The 19,636-nt window shown below is 37.6% G+C and overlaps 1 protein-coding gene across 1 annotated transcript; it reads left to right on the forward strand.

Moving 5' to 3' along the window:
* Window positions 1-1,632: 1,632 nt before the first annotated feature.
* On the forward strand, window positions 1,633-2,247 carry LOC149207216 (uncharacterized). Its single transcript, XM_089397965.1, has one exon. It carries the CDS (start codon window positions 1,633-1,635, stop codon window positions 2,245-2,247), a length of 615 nt encoding a protein of 204 aa, XP_089254091.1.
* The last annotated feature ends 17,389 nt before the right edge of the window (window positions 2,248-19,636 follow it).

Below are 19,636 nucleotides of genomic sequence, written 5' to 3' on the forward strand. Positions count from 1 at the left end.
TGCATACAGATATGGATAGAGTTAATCACATCAAACAGAATGTAAACTGCATGTAATCGCAAACACCGATACCTTGTAACTCGGGAACTTAACAATGGTAAACATAGCCGTAAAAAAAAAAAAAAAAAAAAAAAAAAAATTGATATGGGAATATGACAAGTGGTATCAGAGTCACGTTTTCAAAACTGTGGCCTCTGGGAGATAAGTGGCTGAAGTAGATTCATTACATATTATCTCTGTATTTCTAATTATTCACGAACAAAAGCAAAAAAAAAAAATTGTGCTGTGCTAATCTTTTTCTCTGTTCAGGTTCCTAGGAGAAAACAGGGGACAGCCAACATGAGAAGGGTAGGCAGCGGACCACATAGGTTTGTAGCAGGTCAGGGACCGGCAACAAGCCCTGGAAGGAACCCAGAATTATGGGTACAGATTGGAGAGGAGGCTCGAAATACAAACCATGCAATATTGGAGACGGTACAAGAACTGAGAAATGAAATAGCTCGATTACGAGAAGATAACGCTAGAATAACCATGGAGCATGAGAGAATTTTAAAGAGCTTATTAGACAAACAGAATCAGCAACCACCAAATCCCAGTGCTGAGCAGCCAAGAATTTCGGAAGAACAGAATCTCCACACAGAACCAGAAAGGTCAGAAGGAAGGAATGAAGAACGGGAGGAACGATTTGATAATGCCTACGAGCAACAAACATCAAAGAGGCAACGGATCGAATTGTAAGGGGAGTTCCGCAAGATCAAGCCGCCACACTTTGACGGAGAGCAAGAGGAATCAGTGGAGGCATGGTTAATTAATATGAACAAATACTTCCAGCTGTACAAATATGATCACAACCTCAAGGCACGATTAGCCATCTTCCAATTACAAGGAAAAGCCACCTTGTGGTGGGAGGAAGTCAAGATTGTGAGAGGAGTAAGTGAGCAGAATATTACCTGGGACAAATTTCAAAAATATTTTAAAGAAAGATACCTGACGGAACGGTCCTACGACGAAAATGCGAGAGAATTCCATGATTTGTGTCTGGGACAGCAGACCATGGATGAATTTATCACTCGCTTTACATCATTACATCGTTATGTACCTTATATTAAAGAGGAAAAGGCTAAAGTACAGAGATTTGTCAGTAGTTTACCCTCGTATATGAGGGAAAGGATTGAATTTGACAATCTGAAGACAATGGACGAAGTAATACGTAAAGCCAGAATTTGTTACCAGCAAAGTAAACAGAAAGGAGAGGTTCCAGGGAAAAGAGGGGCTGATAAGAGAAACAACAGATTGGCTGGAATTAATAAAGGGAGTCGCGGTGGAAGTAATAAGGGCTTCGCAAAAGGACAGAACAACAGAAATTTCCAGAAAAATTCACTCAGGTCAAAGCCAACCAGTGAGTCAAGAACCAATGAGCCCCCTGGCAAATTAGACAGTGAAGGGACAGCAAGGCCTCTCATGCAGTGTTGGGGTTGCGGTGGACCCCATTACATTAAAAATTGCCCGCAACGGAAGGGAACCGAACAGGTTTCCTAGATCCATGAAGCATTGACAGTTGGTGACGTGGGACGTAGTATACCCCGGATTAATGTTGCCCTAGAGGATCATTAGGCGGAGTACCAGCCGACCATGGTGGAATTCGAAGGTAAAATTCTAGACTTTATTATAACTGTTTTAATTGACCTAGGAGCCACATTAAGTTATATTAGTCCTAAGGTGGTAGAGCATTGTAAACTGCAACCTATAAAATTCAAGAATCCTTGGCTAGTACAGCTGGCTACAGGGGCCAAGAGACGAGTTCTTGCTAAAGTAACTGACTACCCCTTAAAAATAGTTGGACAGCCAGTGATAGCAGACTTAAATGTGCTTCCCCTTGGTTCCTACGACGTCCTAATCGGTATGGATTGGCTAGAAAAACATTGGTCCCTCGTCAACTGTAAAACAAAGACTATCTATTACAGGGATGAGCTGGGAATACAGCAGGAGATGCAGGGAATTAAGCAACCTGTGCAGATTCGAATGATAACTGCCTCTCAATTTGCAAAATGTATTAGAAAAGGGTGTCATATTTATGCTATCCAAGTAGGCTATGCTAACTCAAAAGATAAAACAGCCGCATTAAACGACATCCCTGTGATACAAGAATTTGCAAATGTGTTCCCAAAGGAAATTCCCGGATTGCCCCATAAAAGAGATATAGATTTCACCGTAGAATTGGTACCAGGGGCAGCCCCAATATCCTGAGCACCTTACAGAATGAGTACACCCAAGTTGACTGAGTTAAAGATGCAGTTACAGGAACTGCTGGACAAAAACTACATTCGTCCTAGTGTATCTCCCTGGGGACCTCCAGTACTGTTTGTGAGGAAAAAGGACAGCACGCTTCGCATGTGCATAGATTATCATCAATTGAATAAATTGACCATCAAAAACAAGTATCCCTTACCACGGATCGATGAACTATTCGATCAAGTGAAAGGAGCAACAGTATTCTCTAAGATCGACTTGCGATCAGGGTATCACCAAATCCGGATCAAGGAAGAAGACATAGTTAAGACAACCTTTAGAACAAGGTATGGACATTATGAGTTCTTTGTGCTAACCTTTGGATTAACTAACGCCCCAACAACTTTCATGTGTTTGATGAACAACGTATTTCACCAATATTTGGATAGATTTGTGCTGATCTTTATTGACGACATACTGATATATTTCCGTACTATGGAAGAGCACAAGGAACACCTTAGATTAGTGCTGCAAACCCTCCAGGAACACTAGTTATATGCCAAGTTTAGCAAGTGCCACTTCTTCAAGGAAGAAATACAATGCCCGGGCCATGTAATAACAAAGGAAGGGATCGTAGTAGATCCCGAAAAGATAAAGACTATAATGGAATGGCCAGTACCGAAGGATGTAGCAGACATCAGATCCTTCATGGGTTTAGCCAGTTACTACAGACGATTTGTGGAAGGATTCTCAAGAGTAGCATATCCTATCACCTCCTTACAAAAAAAAGGAAGGGCTTTTAGGTGGACCCCAGAATGTCAACAAAGTTTCGAGTAGCTTAAACATCTGCTCACCACCACACCCATTCTAAGCATAGCTGATCCCAGCAAGGATTATGTGGTATGTACTGACGCAAGCAAAGAAGGCGTTGGAGGTGTGTTAATGCAAGAAGGGAAAGTAATTGCTTACGAGTCTAGGAAATTGAAAGAGCATGATCAGAAATATTCCGCTTATGATCTAGAGTTGGTAGCCATCATTCACGCCCTAAAAATGTGGCGACATTATCTTTTGGGGAAATATTTTTTACTCTTGACAGATCACCACAGTTTAACCAATTATTTTAGCCAGCCCACTTTAAATGCTAGGCAAACATGGTGGGTGGATTTCCTAAGTGGTTTTGACTTTGAAATCAAACATTTGAAAGGGAAAGAGAATCGGGTGGCGGACGCGTTAAGTCGAAAATTGCAGTGTTTATGTGAAATTACCTGTAGTGAATGGAAAAACCCCTTCGGGGAGATGATTAAAAAAGCAGCAACGCAATATGCTGTATATCAGCAGATAAAACAACAAGTACAACAGTCTACTAGCAAGGAAAATCAGCAAGATTATGGGGTGGATGATGCTGGAATGTTGTACTACAAGAAAAGACTATATGTGCCCAATCAGAACAGCATTAAGAATCTAATTTTAGATGAATTTCATATCAATCACTACGTTGGACACCCAGGATATCAGAAAATGATCACTGCCCTTCGAAAGGAATATTACTGGCTGGGTATGAAAAGAGATGTGGCAGAGTATTTGGCACATTGTTTAGAATGTCAACAAATCAAAGCAGAACACCAGCATCCTGCAGGGTTACTACAACCATTACCCATTTCAGAATGGAAGTGGGAAACCATTTCTATGGACTTTATAATAGGTTTCCCCAAGACAAGGAAAAATAATGATTCCATCATTGTGGTGGTGGACAAATTGAGTAAATCAGCACATTTTATACCAGTGCAATCTACTTACAGAGATGTGCAGATTGCTCATATTTTCATGCAAAACATATTTAGATTGCACGGATTTCCGAAAACAATAATCTCCGACCGTGATGTAAACTTTACATCGGCCTTTTGGAGAACATTGTTTGCAGAACTAGGAACTCAACTGAACTTTAGTACGGCATATCACCCTCAGACGGACGGGCAAATTGAACGGGTGAACCAGGTGGTGGAAGATATGTTGAAGGCATATGTAATGCAGCAACCGACCAAGTGGGAGGATTACCTGCACTTGGTCGAATTCGCATACAATAATGGGTTTCATACATCATTGCAAATGAGCCCATTCGAAATATTGTATGGGCGGAAGTGCCACCCTCAAGCTGGAGTGGACCAGAAGACAAATTAATGTTGGGCCCAGATATGCTTAAGGAAATGAAGGAAATGGTCAAGAAAGTATGGTCTAATTTAAAAGCTGCTCAGGATAGGTAGAAGAATTTTGCTGACTGGAAAAGGAGGTTTAAAGAATTCCAAGTTGGTGATCATGTGTACGTAAGGATTCAGGCAAGAAGGAGCACATTGCAATGGAGCGGGTGTACCAAGTTGGCACCCCGATATTGTGGACCATTCCAGGTCTTGGCAAGAGTTGGGCCAGTGGCTTACCAGCTTGCCCTGCCAAGTCACCTCCGAGTTCACAATGTCTTCCATGTCTCCGTATTAAAAAAATACGTTTATGATCCTAAACATGTAGTCAGATGGCAGGATGTACAGGTGAGAATTATTTCCAGTAGACCAGTCTAAAAGTTGTCTTTAAAAGAAACTGACTTAAAATGTTGCATGTTGCAGGTCGAACCGGAAGGTGAAATATTGGTCGAGCCGCTGAACATCGTTATGAAACCAGCTCAAGAAAAGATAGAAAAGATAGCCCAATTTCACTTTTTTGGACATAGGGATATCTGTACGGCCTGATGTTTGGAGGAACACTTCCTGGAATCAGATGAATAGCATGATCATGATCACGCATAGGTGGGAGACCTTTGGGAGTCTCAAATACCTTGGAATGATTGTCCAGGACTTTTTGGAGATCTGGAGAAATAGATGATTCCAATGTGGAAACATCTAGTGAACATAATTGTGCAATTACACCTCTTTGCTCCTTTTTTAGAAGCTTTGTCATGCCATTAGAGCTGATTATCTTTCCTGGTTTCCCTGCAATACCCCTTAATTCAACTTTCTTTCCTTCCATAGAAAATTTGATGAAAAGTTTTTGAAAATTAAAAGCTATTGTACCCAAGGATTGTAGCCATTGGACTCCTAGTACAACATCAACACCTCCCATTGGAATGGAAAGCATTGGGCTAGTCAATACATATTATCCCATGGATAGCTTGATATTATGGCACTTTCCAGAGCAATTTATTGTTCCTCCATTTGCAATCATCACTTGACACTCTGGTGCTGGATATAGGAAGCAATTCAATTCTTTTGCTACCCTACAATGAATAAAATTGTGGGTGCTTCCTGAATCAATCAACACTATTACCTTTTTCTTCTTGATTTGTCCTTCTATCTTGATGGTTTGAGGAGTGGTAATTCCCGCCAATGCATTAAAAGATATGGTTAGATTTATTTGTTCTTCATCTAGGCTTTGTTCCTGGAGTATATCCTCTTCTTTTGACCTTTCTTGCTCCTTTTCTTCCTCCTCTTCACAATCTATGTAGAATAATTTCTTCTCAGCACACTTATGATCTTTTGTGTATTTGCTATCACAATTGTAACAAAGCCCTTTTGCTCTTTTTTCTTCCAATTTTTGTGGTGTCAACCTTGTAGGTTGTGGAAGACTAGGGGCAACAACACTTCCGTCTTTATAGTTGTGAATGGTATGCTTCCTAGTTGCCATAATTTTGCTTTCCATTTTTCTTGCTAACCTGAATGCCTTCTCTAATGAATCAGGATCCCAAAGGCGAACATCATGTTGGATATTATCCTTTAAAGACCCTATGAACACATCAATCCTATGCTCCTCTGGAATATCTTTTACCCTTATGTTCAATTTTTGGAACTCCTCAATGTGCTCCATTATTGAACCCTTTTTTTTGAGACTTATCAATTGGCTAAAAAAAATGTTGCTTTTTGTATCCTCATAATGTGCTATCAATTCTTCCGTAAAAATTGCCCAAGTGATAAATTGTTTATGATAACAAAGCCATTGATACCATACAAACTGATTTGGTTCCAAATATACAGTTGCCATACGTACCTTTTGTGTGTTTTGCACATTATTGAGATCGAAGAATTGCTCCATCTGTAATATCCATGTGGCGGGATCCTTGCCATCAAACTTCCTCATATCGATTTTTGGAATATGGTGATTCTTCGATCCAACATTAGCGTCTATGGAATCATGATTAACATTTCTTTTGTTCTCATCATGAGTTTCCTTTAGTACCTTTTCACCATTAGTAAGTATTTCTTGTAGAAAATTTGTCAAATATGTCTTCAAATCTGCCATGCCTATCTTCAAATTTGTGTTCAAATATATCTTCAAATTGTCCATCTTAGCTTCCATGCCATTCATCTTAGCTTCCACGCCATTTATCTTGGCTTCTATTAATTTTTGTGAGCGTGACATTTGTTGCACTTGTTCTTGTAATTTTGATATATCATGTAGCATTTCTTCCTCTTCTTCATGAGTCATGCTAGAGCTTTCAGGTTCCTTACTAGGTGTTTGCATTTTCTTTCCTCAGGGCATCAGTTACAGATAATAATGCTCTACTATGCCCTTTGAATTCCTTCAAAATAAATTTTCAAACCAAGCTTAAGCAAAAATTTAAAAAAATCTACACACATTTTTTCACTTTGTAGGAGCTTGATATTGCCTCTGATGTATCTCTATACTTTCCAATCATCTAGTTCTAAATTTGTGACCTTTAGTAGCTCTCTGTGTCCTCTTTCCAATGCCACCAGTCTGATCCAAATTGGATTCTCCGAGAAAGAGTTATGGACAATCTCCCAAGATGACCTGATTATAGACCTTTCCAGAAGAGCGAACTTGTATGAAGTGCCATGTGTACAATTTTCGATATTTGGTTCTGAAAAAGATATAAAAGAAACTATAGTCTGTCCTCTTTCTATACCTTCTTACGAAATTTCAATCTGATTCCCAGAGAGAAAGTTATGATGATTTTCCCTAGGTCACCTGTTTTGAATGTATTTCAGGAGTCTGCAAAAAGACCAACTTCCTCAGATCATATCTCTGTAAACATCGCTCTGAAATTCGGACCCAAGGTTCAACGCGATTTCTTCTCAAATGGGTTTTTTTTGCGAATTCTGAAACATCACAGAAAAAAAGTTATAGCGAAAATGCCACGATGACCTGTTTGGAGCAGCGAAACACTAAAATCCAAAGCTCTGATACCAAATGTTATGAAACCAGCTCAAGAAAAGATAGAAAAGATAGATCAACACCTTAGAATCCAGCCTCTTTGAGGGGGCAACCTCCTTTACATTACATAAATGAACAATTATTGGATGATACAAATGACAAAACCTCCTTTCTATATATAGGAGTCTAAGGAGTCACAATATAATCCATCTGACCTAACAATAATAATATAAAGCCACAAAAATAACAATAGAGGGATTCTAATGGGCACAGAAATAACAATATGGGGGTAATAGGGGCACAACAATATAAATAAGGGGTATAACTACAATAGTAATGGGGTAATCACTAGTATTATATGGACGCAACAAACATTCTCGACCGGAGAGAAGTACAGCTGCGGAAGCGAGCTATTACCCAAGTTAAAGTGCAGTGGTAGCACTTTGGGCCTGATGAGGCTACTTGGGAAGATGAAGAGCTCATGAAATAAACATATCTAGGGCTGTTTGTGGCCGCAAGACATCGGGACGATGTCTAATTTCAGGAGGGGGAGATGTAATGCCCCAGAATTGATGTAAATATTTAATTTTACTAGGGTAAATGGAAAAACTGTTGTGACATTACTATCTGTTGAATTTAAATAATATTGGATTAAAAAAAAAACTATTTAAAGAAATGTTTTCTTTAAAGTTGGCAACTTCCTAAGGAAGTGAAAAGGCAAGACAATTGTGGATTCCCAACCCTAACTGTTTTCCTTAACTGGAAGGGTTTCCAGAGGAAAAAGGAAGAAAACAGGGAAAAAAGGGAGGTTCTGCTGTGCTGTGGGGACAGACATAGAGAACGGGGAAAAGATGGCTAAGTCTGGTGATGACCAGATAGCCAGGCACTGAGTGCAAATATCTTGCTGCGGACAGTGGTCCTGCAAGAGAGCAAGGGGGGAGATTCTGGTCCTGAAGGACGAATCTCATGGACGGGAGGCAGACTGGAAGCAGATGAGCAGAGGTAATCTCAGCTTCTTGAGTGATTAAGCAAGCTACAGGGAAACCAGGTAAGTGGTTGAACTTTGTAAGAAGAATTTAAAATATTGAAGCAGTAAGCTGTATTTTATGGTAGTATTGCTATTGTTGTGTTACTTATTAAAGACTGAGTCACGGATAAAATAGTATTGCTGTGTTAATTACTAAGGAGAGAGTCACGGATAAAATAGACACTTATCAGTAAGCCATAGAAACTGACAGTTTCCTCTGTCTTGTTTTTAAAAAAATACCCATAAAAGAACACTGCTAGGATTATTATCATTCAAGCAAACGTACATTTGAGAGGAGACAATGCCCATACGTAAATCAGGACTCGGGGTAGAGAAAGCCCAGTAAATGAGTTCGGAATAGCAGTGAGGAGGCTATTTAAGGATGCCGACTGTGGGATGGAAATGGCAGTCCATGCACCCAGAACCCTAGGAGTAGGGTTTTACTCTACAAAATTATAAGTCTGTTGCAGCCACGGATGGAAAATATATATATATATATATAGTAAAAGGGAGTCCTGAGTTGAGGGTAAACCCAGTTCTATTAGTGAATAGTGGACTTAAATTCCACGAATAGCACAGTACCCTCCACTTACAGTGTTTGTATGTGAACCTCGGCGGAGGTAACTCATCAACAAGCTAGTTTCAACATTGGATGAATTATGCCCAGCAATACTCTGTCTCAGCCGTATTAAATAAGGAAAAAATCTCTGTTATTATTGCCATAGCTAGGTTTCCTAATGTCACATGCATGTCGTTGTATATTATTATCAAAAAAAAAAAATACGTACCTATCACCCCAGCACTAAAATGAGGAGAACGGCTACCTCATACTGGGTGTTATCAATAAAAAGAAAAGTGGAAACCATGGCTTACGACCGACCTGTAATTGGCCAGACAACATATAGGACCTTAAAACGTTGACCTGTACAACTGGAAGGAATAATTTGGGGTTCAGTGGTATTGGAAACAAACCAAAACTCTATGCAATAATAGATTAGGGTGATTCCTGCATCAATAATCACGGAATGTACATCGAATGAATATTGATATGCCTGAAACCCAGCAGTAATAACAATAGAAACCCTTGTTGGGATAAAAAAAATGCGTAATAAACGCCCTTGGGGCCATAACAGGTTGACAGTAGTCACAACCGAACAGAGAGCATTTCGAAACAGAGGAGAACAATTCATTCTACAAACATAAGTAAACAGCAGGCGATTCCGGTAAAAAAAATTCAATGAGAATAACTACAAATTAGATAACTGTTTCCAACTTAAGAAAATACATATAGGCCGCGAGGCTCATATAGTTTCAGAGGGAAGCCCTCGCAGCTCAAACCCTCTTCCAAAATATGACATAGTACAAAAAACAGAGTTTGGCAAGTGCCAAGACCTGGTCGATACAATATAGATAAGCACTAAACTCGAAAGCTAATACTGTCACAAACACTTAGATACCATTACAGATACAACATTTAAACTCTGAGATGAGCCTGTCGCAAGAGAATTAACATAGTTTTCATTGGCAACCATAACAGGCAGAAAGCCTCATACCCAGCTAGGATTGGAGTGAATCTTGGAAGAACGGAGGCGAAGCTGGGCTCAAGCTCGTAGTCTAGGTTGAGGGAGCCTGCCAAAAAAATCATCAAAATTTCATTAGGAATCCGATAGCCTCAGAATATATGGAGGAAATTAAAACTACTCAGGCACACCTGCATGCATGAAAACAAAAAAAACAGAACTCAACCTTATCGCGCAGGGAGAATTGGCAATCCCTGAAGTTAAAAACATACCCGTGACAGAACCTCAAGAGAAAGACCAGGGTAAGGCAGGTTGAGCGCCTCCCATGACCACCGTAGAAGCTTGAAGCAAGCAAGAGAACTGGAATGGGTGAGAACAGCACCCAAGCATCGGGTCGAAAAGGCGGAAGAATGAGGACCTGGAGCCAGACCAAACGATGTGTACGAGGGCCACATACTCCACAGTCATTGGATCGCTTGACCAATTCCAGCACTGTTGATCCAAGAGGGATCCCAAGGGCACTGCAGAGAGCGGACAACGCTCTACATGCCACGTACAGTGGTAGTGCAGGGTTAATGCAGAGTTTCCAACTATCAGCAACAGCAAATACAGAATTGATGGCCAGATCTCGCAACTCGAATTTCCACGTTGACAAATGGCATGAATCAAGTTTGCGTCGTGCCTACATTAAGGCTGGCTACCGCCCCCATTAATACAAAAAATATGTGTACATATATGGATATAGTTAATCACATCAAACAGAATGTAAACCGCATGTAATCGCAAACACCGATACCTTGTAACTCGGGAACTTAACAATGGTAAACATAGCCGTAAAAAACAAAAATTGATATGGGAATATGACACTCAATGTCATCCTTAACAACACAACCACCCATAAATTAATTAATTTTATCATCGCTCAGTTTACTTCACAAGCCATTCATATATTTCTCAATCCTCTTTATCTCTATCTTACACATGTAGTCAAATGGATATCTATGGAATAGTCAAACATATAAACCTATGTAGAGATTAGATATATATGGAATAGTCAAAGTTTATAGATGGAATTGGATGCACGAATCTGTGACAACCTGGAGGGCGTTACAATCAATTATCGAACACAAAGCATCATGTACGTGCCTCCGGACCCTGGACTGAATAAGATTTACAACTAGTTGCAATTACAATTTCCATGGCTGCCAATGCCCAATTTCAATTTAAATGAAAAGCAATGAAATAATTATGGATCAGCATGACTTCTAAGATTTACATGGCTATGTTAACAAAGATCTCTCTTTTGACCACCTCAAGATTCTCATGACTCCAGGGATCATATATGAACCTTCCATTTTAAACAGTTAATTATGATACCCGTTGCCAAACATAGACTTCCTCTATTTGAAAGAAGAGAACATTCCAATGATTTGTCAATTCAATAATAAATGAATATCCATAAAAACACTTGCCCAGTCAAGGACGTTTCTACCTTTGGATCCTGCAAGTTACTATATATCGGCAAAATAGTTCTAACTAGAAAGAGAAAATTTACTGTTAATCCAGTCAAGGACGTTTCTAACCTTTGGATCCTGCAAGTTACTATATATTAGCAAAACAGTTCTAACTAGAAAGAGAAAATTTACTGTTGTGGATTAACGCTGGCCTATCCCAGGTTGTGGTTAACTCTCGACTTTGTATGTGAATGTTGTTCATGGTAGTTCATGTCTCTAATTTCCAAGTCTTCAGAGCTTTCAATTGCCTTTTAATTTTCTGAATTAGAGTTTTTTTTCTTTTTACTATTTTTAAAAGGCAAGAGGTGAATTAATTTGATAATTTTTTTTATAGTAAGTCAATAGTTTAAAGTTAGGAATATATTTAGTAAGATTGGAAGCTTTTCTATTTACCAACTAGTAAATTAGGAATATATTTAGTAAGATTGGAAGCTTTTTTATTTATCAACTAGTCTAGATTTATCTTTAAATCTAGACCCAGTTGATTAGTGAATATAATTTGAAAATATCATAGAAAACTGGTAAAAATAAATATTAAACGTCATAGGATGGGCAGTTAAAAAATAAAATAGTCAAAAATAAATATTAAACGTCATAGGATGGGCAGTTAAAAAATAAAACAGTGAAAAAAAATTTGAGCTATGGGCAGGGGGACCCGTCAAATTTAACCCCTGCTTCTCGCTCCAACTCACGAAAGTCCATCATTCGTACAACTTGTACAAGCATTCAAAGCCACCTCCTCCTTTACCATTTCAAACCTCTTTGGTTTTCGATTTCAAACTGGCATGGGCGCGCATGTTACCATTTCAAACCTCCTTATTTTCGATTTCAAACTGGCATGGGCGCGCATATTTTATTTTCAAATGAATTGAGATCTTAAACGATTTCAATCTGGGCAATAGCACTCAATTTTTTTGTTATGCCCCGCTATTGTATCCACTCTCGGAGAACAGCAACTGACGAAGCAGAAACAACCTCAGCAGAACCAGCACCCTGAGGGAATAACAAAGGGGACATCTTCATCACGGGGAGGAGATGCCAAGAGTTGCCAAGCCTGTGCGCTCTGTGGATTGCAAGACCATGATCAAGCAATATACCATCTCTCTTTTATCATAAAGCACAACTCCTACAAGGTGCTCATGCTTGAAAAGCTTCCGACGCTGAGACTGAAATATAGTTTCAGCAACAATAATGTTAATTCTAAATTAGCAGATAATGAGTTGGCCATTGATGCACGACTTCAGTGGGCATTAGTTTGTTCCGCTCGAAATGACTTTGCTTCTGGTTTGGCGATTGTTTGCGACATCATTCTGCAGAAAAATCCTGATCATGCAAAAACCGCCGAAATTAGAGTGGGGCTAGAAAATCGAGTGAAATTAGAGGTTATTGAAGTTATTACTAAAGGTGTGGGAGGAAGAGGGCACTGGTATCAAAGTCCGAATGGCCATTACTACGTATTGGGGGGAATGCGGAGGACCAACGTAGACATCTCAATGCCCAGATTGCAGAGTCACAGTGGGAGGACAGTCTCACCATCCAGCAGATGGAAATCGCCATGCAGGCATTGATGGCAGTTCTCGTCCTGCTTGGAGCAACAACACAGGTCTTGGAGTTGATAGATGATGTTGAAATTATGAGTATGTTTTGGAGTTTTACAGTTACAACAAGAGGAAAAGGGGTATAAGTACAGTGCAGTAACCATCAAAGTGGAATACTTATCTAGTTTGAAGAGTCTGATCATTTTTTAAATTTTGGCCGAAATGCATTACTATGTTATCAAATATGTGAAAAAATACTCGGGTATCAAATCCGTGTCTTTTATCAATTGGTTTTATGATTTATCGTTTCTCAGTTGATATTATCAAGGAATGTGTGTTAGTGTTAGTATTTTTAAATTTAGATATAGTAAAAAAAGTAATAGAATATATATTTTCATTGCCCATTGAATATCTGGAGTAAATTTTTAGGTCCCGTTCAAATGTTAAGATTACTATTTTTAAAGGTCAAATTATGATTTATAAATGGTGAGAAATTGTTAAATTCTAATCATATAATGATTGGATGTGTTTTTGAACCATTTTCATATTCTTTTCAAATGCCAAAATTGTTCATTTTCAACTCTGAGAATTTGCTTCCGTTTCATGTGTTTGTGTTATTGATCAATGTACATAACTCCTAGTATATGTACTATGTTGTCTTTTATCAATTGGTTTTATGATTTATCGTTTCTCAGTTGATATTATCAAGGAATGTGTGTTTGTGTTAGTATTTTTAAATTTAGATATAGTAAAAAAATAATAGAATATATATTTTCATTGCCCATTGAATATTTGGAATAAATTTTTAGGTCCCGTTCAAATGTTAAAATTACTATTTTTAAAGGTCAAAATTATGATTTATAGATGGTGAGAAATTGTTAAATTCTAATCATATAATGATTGGATGTGTTTTTGAACCATTTTCATATTCTTTTCAAATGCCAAAATTGTTAATTTTCAACTCTGAGAATGTGCTTCTGTTTCATGTGTTTGTGTTATTGATCAATGTACATAACTCCTAGTATATGTACTATGATTTTCTTGGTGTGTTCGTGTATGCTATCAATAATCAATATTAAAGTAATAACTCCTCTCACCAAAAAAAAATCTATCACTTCAAGCTATAATTCAGACAAAATGTTATGATAGTTTGAAAGGTAATTGTTTCTTATATTTTAGGCAACTAAGTGGTAGTGTAAAATCTATCACTTCAATCTAAATTATCACTTCAAGCTATAATTCAAACAAAATGTTATGATGGTTTGAAAGGTAATTGTTTCTTATATTTTAGGCAATTAAGTGATAGTGTAGTAATAGTTATCATGGGTACCAAGACTATAGTTTAAATAAAAGATGATACCAGATGAAACCACAAAATTAAATGACATATGAGAGCAACTTTAACAGATGATAAAAGTAGATGACAGAGAGATGAGAGCAACTCTAGGTGCAGTAAATTCTTAACTAATTTATATGGAAATTGGTGCTCTGTTTAACATTATTAATAGTTATATGGAAGTTGGTGATATGTTTAACATTATTAATAGTGGATGGTGAATGTGTTAGTAGGTTGTTTAACATTGTTGAGATAAGAGATTATTATCAGTTAAATATAAATAAATTGAAAATGGATTAAAAATAATAATGTAGATGTTATATATTTATTTGAGATCATTTTGTATTGTGCAAGGTGTATTTTCCTCGACCATAAACAAATAAAAAAAAAACAATATATAAATGTGGTATATGTGTTTAAGATTTTTGTTTTGTGTTATCACTTTTCTCAATTATAAACCAATAAAAAAATGCACATACACAATATACAAATGTGGTATATTGGTTTAAGATTTTTTATTTTTTTTTGTTATTATGGAATGGTGTTCTTTAAGTCATGAGGTTTATTTTATTTTATTTTGACCTAATCAAAATGTTAAACAATACATCTTTGCCATACATGACTAGATATTACCTTTGATACATCTCTACCATACTTGACTAGATAGTACTTTTGACACAAAAAATCATAAAAAACAACTAAATTATTTCTTCTTTATTATTACTATTATTATTAAAAAAATTGATGTTATGAAACCAGCTCACAAAAGATAGAAAAGATAGATCAACGCCTTAAAAGTGAGCCTCTTTGAGGGGGCAACCTCCTTTACATTACATAAATGAACAATTCTTGAATGATTCCAATGACGAAACCTCCTTTCCATATATAAGAGTCTAAGGGGTCACAATATAACCAAGCCGACCTAACAATAATAATATAAAGGCACAAAAGTAACAATAGAGGGATTTTATGGGGCATAGTAATAACAATATGGGGACAATAGGGGCACAACAATATTAATAAGGGATACAACTACAATAGTAATGGGGGCATCATTAGTATTATAGGGACCTAACATGCTCCTCTCCTTCAAAAAAGTGTTGTCCTCAACGTTTGAGTAGTTCTGGATGCTTTTGTATAAAATTATCATCCTCCCATGTGGAATCTTCAGCGGATAAGTTCTTCCACTTGATGAGATACTCCGAAATGGATCGATTTCGTAATTGTCGAGTTCTTGTTTCCATGATTGCTTCCGGTTCCAATATAATTTTTCCTTCCTCATCAAGTTCTGGCAATATTGTTTGAACTGGGAGCTTGTCGCCTATAACTTTCCTTAAACATGAAACATGGAAAACTGGATGCACTCGAGAAGCTGCAGGAAGCTCCAATATGTATGCCATAGTACCAATCTTTTGCAACACCTTGTACGGACCATAATACTTTGGTGATAATTTATTATCCTTCTTAGCTTGCTTAAGGGACATTTGTTTATATGGTTGTAGCTGTAGGAATACCCAGTCACCTACATCAAAACTTCTTTCGTTGCGATGTTGATCTGCTTGTTGTTTCATTCTATTCTATGCCAACACGAGGTTATCCTTTAAGAGTTGGAGAACTTGTTGTTGATGCTCGATGTGATGTTCCACTGCTTGAACCTTAGAATTTTCTCTTAAATATGATGTGATGGATGGTGGCTGATATCCATAAAGTGCCATAAATGGGGTCATTTTTGTTGCAGTATGGAAGGAAGTGTTATACCACCATTCAACCAGAGGCAACCATTTGACCCATTGTGTCTATTTATCAGATACAAAGCAACGAAGATATCCTTCCAAACATTTGTTTACTATCTCAGTTTGTCCATCAGATTGAGGATGATAAGATGAGCTATGAGCTAACTGAGTACCAAGACAAGAAAATAATTTTATCCAAAAATTTCCAATAAAAATGGGATCTCTGTCACTTACAATAATCTTTGGGTTTCCATGTAGCTTTTGAATTGTTTCCATAAATGCAGTAGAAACTATATTGGCTTTAAATGGATGTGATAATGCACAAAAGTGTGCATACTTGGTAAGTCTATCAACTACCACCATGATGACACTCTTTCCCTCAGCCTTGGGTAAACCTGTGATAAAATCCATTGAAACCTCCTCCCAACGTTGGCTTGGAATGGATAAAGGTTGTAATAGACCTGGTGTCTTAATTATTTCAGCTTTATTTTGTTGGAAAACGAAACATTCCGTCAAAAACTTTTGAATATCTGATTTAAGGCCATCCCAAAAAAATTCCTTCTTAACCCTGTGGTAAGTTTTTAAAAATCCTGAGTGCCCTCCTAAGGGAGAAGCGTGCAATTCTAGAAAAATCTTTTGTTTGATTTGGGAATTCTTACATAGGTATAAGCGATCTTTGTACCATAGCGAATCATTTTTCTAGCTAAATGTATCAGATGTACTGGAATCTTGTTGTAACTTTTGAATAAGTGCCCACACTTCTTCTTCATTCTTCCATTCCCTCATTGCTTCATTTATCCAATCTAGTTGGATAATAGAAATGGTGCACAACAATGATTTTACCTTGAAGTGTCTTCCCATTAGGTAGGGTCGCCAGTTCTTAAGTGCATGTAGTATTTCCAACATTTCCTTCTCATAAATAGCTTTTTGTAAATACTTTCCCTTGATTGGATGACTTTCGAAAGCAATGGGTCTTTCATCTTGCATTAAAATAGCACCAATTCCATTTCCTGAAGCATTACATTCCACAATAAAGGTTTTTTTGAAGTTTGGTGTAGCTAAGACTGATGCTTGGCACATTGTCTCTTTAAGATGTTCGAAGGCCTTTATTGCTTTTGGAGTCCATGAAAATGCATCTTTCTTCAATAATGTTGTTAGAGGTGCTGCTATTTTCCCATAATTCTTAATGAACTTGCGAGAATACCTTGTCAACCCGAGAAATCCTCGCAAATGCTTTATGGATGTGGGGATTTTCCATTCCTTATGGATTTAATTTTGCTAGGGTATACCTTAACTCCTTCATGCGATACAATATGACCCAGATATTCCACCTCTTGTACTCCAAAGAAACATTTGGATCTTTTTGCATATAATTGTTTCTCCTCCAATAGTTGTAACACCCTGTCAACATGTTCAACATGATCCTTCCAAGACTCGCTGCAGATTAGTATATCATCAAAAAATACTAACACAAATTTTCTAAGGAAGAGTTTGAAAATGGAATTCATCAAACCTTGAAATGTAGAAGGTGCATTGGTAACGCCAAAAGGCATGACCAAAAATTCATAGTGACCCTCATGAATTCTAAATGTTGTTTTCGAAATGTCTTCAGTCTTCATTCTAATTTGATGATATCCTGAACGAAGATCCAACTTGGTGAAGTAAATTGATCCATGCAATTCATCTAATAATTCGTCAATGACAGGAATGGGAAACTTATCTTTAATAGTGAGCTTGTTGTGCTCCCTATAATCCAGACACATGCGCCATGATCCATCCTTCTTGTGCACCAATACCACTAGAGCAGAGAAAGAACTTTGGCTAGGTTGAATTATACCATCCTCTAGCATTTATGCAACCATACATTCAATTTCACTCTTTTGGGAATAGGGATATCTGTACGGCCTGATGTTTGGAGGAACACTTCCTGGAATCAAATGAATAGCATGATCGTGATCACGAATAGGTGGGATAGATTTGGGAGTCTCAAATACCTTGGAATGATTGTCCAAGACCTTTTGAATATCTAAAGAAATAGATGATTTCAATGTGGAAACATCTAGCGAACATAATTGTGCAATTACACCTCGTTGTTCCTTTTTTAGAAGCTTTGTCATACCATTAGAGTTGATTATCCTTCTCGGTTTCCCTGCAATACCCCTTAATTCAACTTCCTTTCCTTCCGCATAAAATTTCATGAAAAGTTCTTGAAAGTTAAAAGCTATTATACCCAAGGACTGTAGCCATTGAACTCCTAGTATAACATCAGCACCTCCCATTGGAATGGAAAGCATTGGGCTATTCAATACATATTCTCCCATGGATAGCTTGATATTATGGCACTTTCCAAAGAAATTTATTGTTCCTCCACTTGCACCCATCACTTGACACTTTGGTGCTAGATATAGAAAGCAATTCAATTCTTTTGCTATCTTACAATGAATAAAATTGTGGGTACTTCCTGAATCAATCAACACTATTACCTTTTTCTTCTTGATATGTCCTTCTATCTTGATGGTTTGAGGAGTGGTAATTCCAGCCAATGCATTACAAGATATGGTCGAATTCATTTCTTCTTTATCTAGGCTTTGTTCTTGAAGTATATCCTCTTCTTTTGACTTTTCTTGTTCCTTTTCTTCTTCCTCTTCACAATCTATGTAAAATAATTTCTTCTCATCACACTTATGACCTTTAGTGTATTTGCTATCACAACTGTAACAAAGCCCTTTTGCTCTTTTTTTCTTCCAATTGTTGTGGTGTCAACCTTATAGGTTGTGGAAGGTTAGGGGAAACAACACTTCCATCTTTATAGTTGTGAGTGGTAGGCTTCCTGGTTGCCATAATTTTGCTTTCCATTTTTCTTGCTAACCTGAATGCCTTCTCCAATGAATCGGGTTCCCAAAGGCAAACATCATGTTGGATATTCTCCTTTAAAGTTCCAATGAACACATCAATCCTATGCTCCTCTGGAATATTTTTTACCCTTATGTTCAATTTTTGGAATTCCTCAATGTGCTCCATCATTGAACCCTTTTGTTTGAGACTTATCAATTGGCTAAAAAGGGTGTTGCTTTGTATATCCTCATAATGTGTTGTCATTTCTTCTATAAAAATTGCCCAAGTGACAATTTGTTTACGAGAGAAAAGCCATTGATACCATACAAACTGATTTGGTTCCAAATATAAAGTTGCAATACGTACCTTTTGTGTGTTTTGCACATTATTGAGATCGAACAATTGCTCCATTTGTAGTATCCATGTTGCGGGATCCTTGCCATCAAACTTCCTCGAATCAATTTTTGGAATATGGTGGGTTTTCGATCCAACATTAGAGTCTATGAGATCATGATTAGCTTTTTTTTTGTTCTCATCATGAGTTTCCTTTACTACCCTTTCACCATTAGTGACCATTTCTTGTAGCAACTTATTCAAATTTATCTTCAATTCTTCCATCTTATCATCCATGCCGTTCATCTTAGTCTCCATGCCATTCATCTTAGCTTCCATCTTAGTGTCCATGCCATCCATCTTAGCGTCCATGCCATCCATCTTAGCGTCCATGCCATTCATTTTAGCTTCCATGCC

The sequence above is a fragment of the Pinus tabuliformis genome, chromosome 1_2, assembly GCF_031772625.1.
Source record: "Pinus tabuliformis cultivar Carrire ecotype Pingquan chromosome 1_2, CPIR1, whole genome shotgun sequence".
NCBI classification, from domain to species: domain Eukaryota; kingdom Viridiplantae; phylum Streptophyta; class Pinopsida; order Pinales; family Pinaceae; genus Pinus; species Pinus tabuliformis.

Excerpts from the sequence above, each read along its gene's own strand:
- LOC149207216 (XM_089397965.1), top strand. The coding sequence starts at position 1,633 with ATGGTGGAATTCGAAGGTAAAATTCTAGACTTTATTATAACTGTTTTA.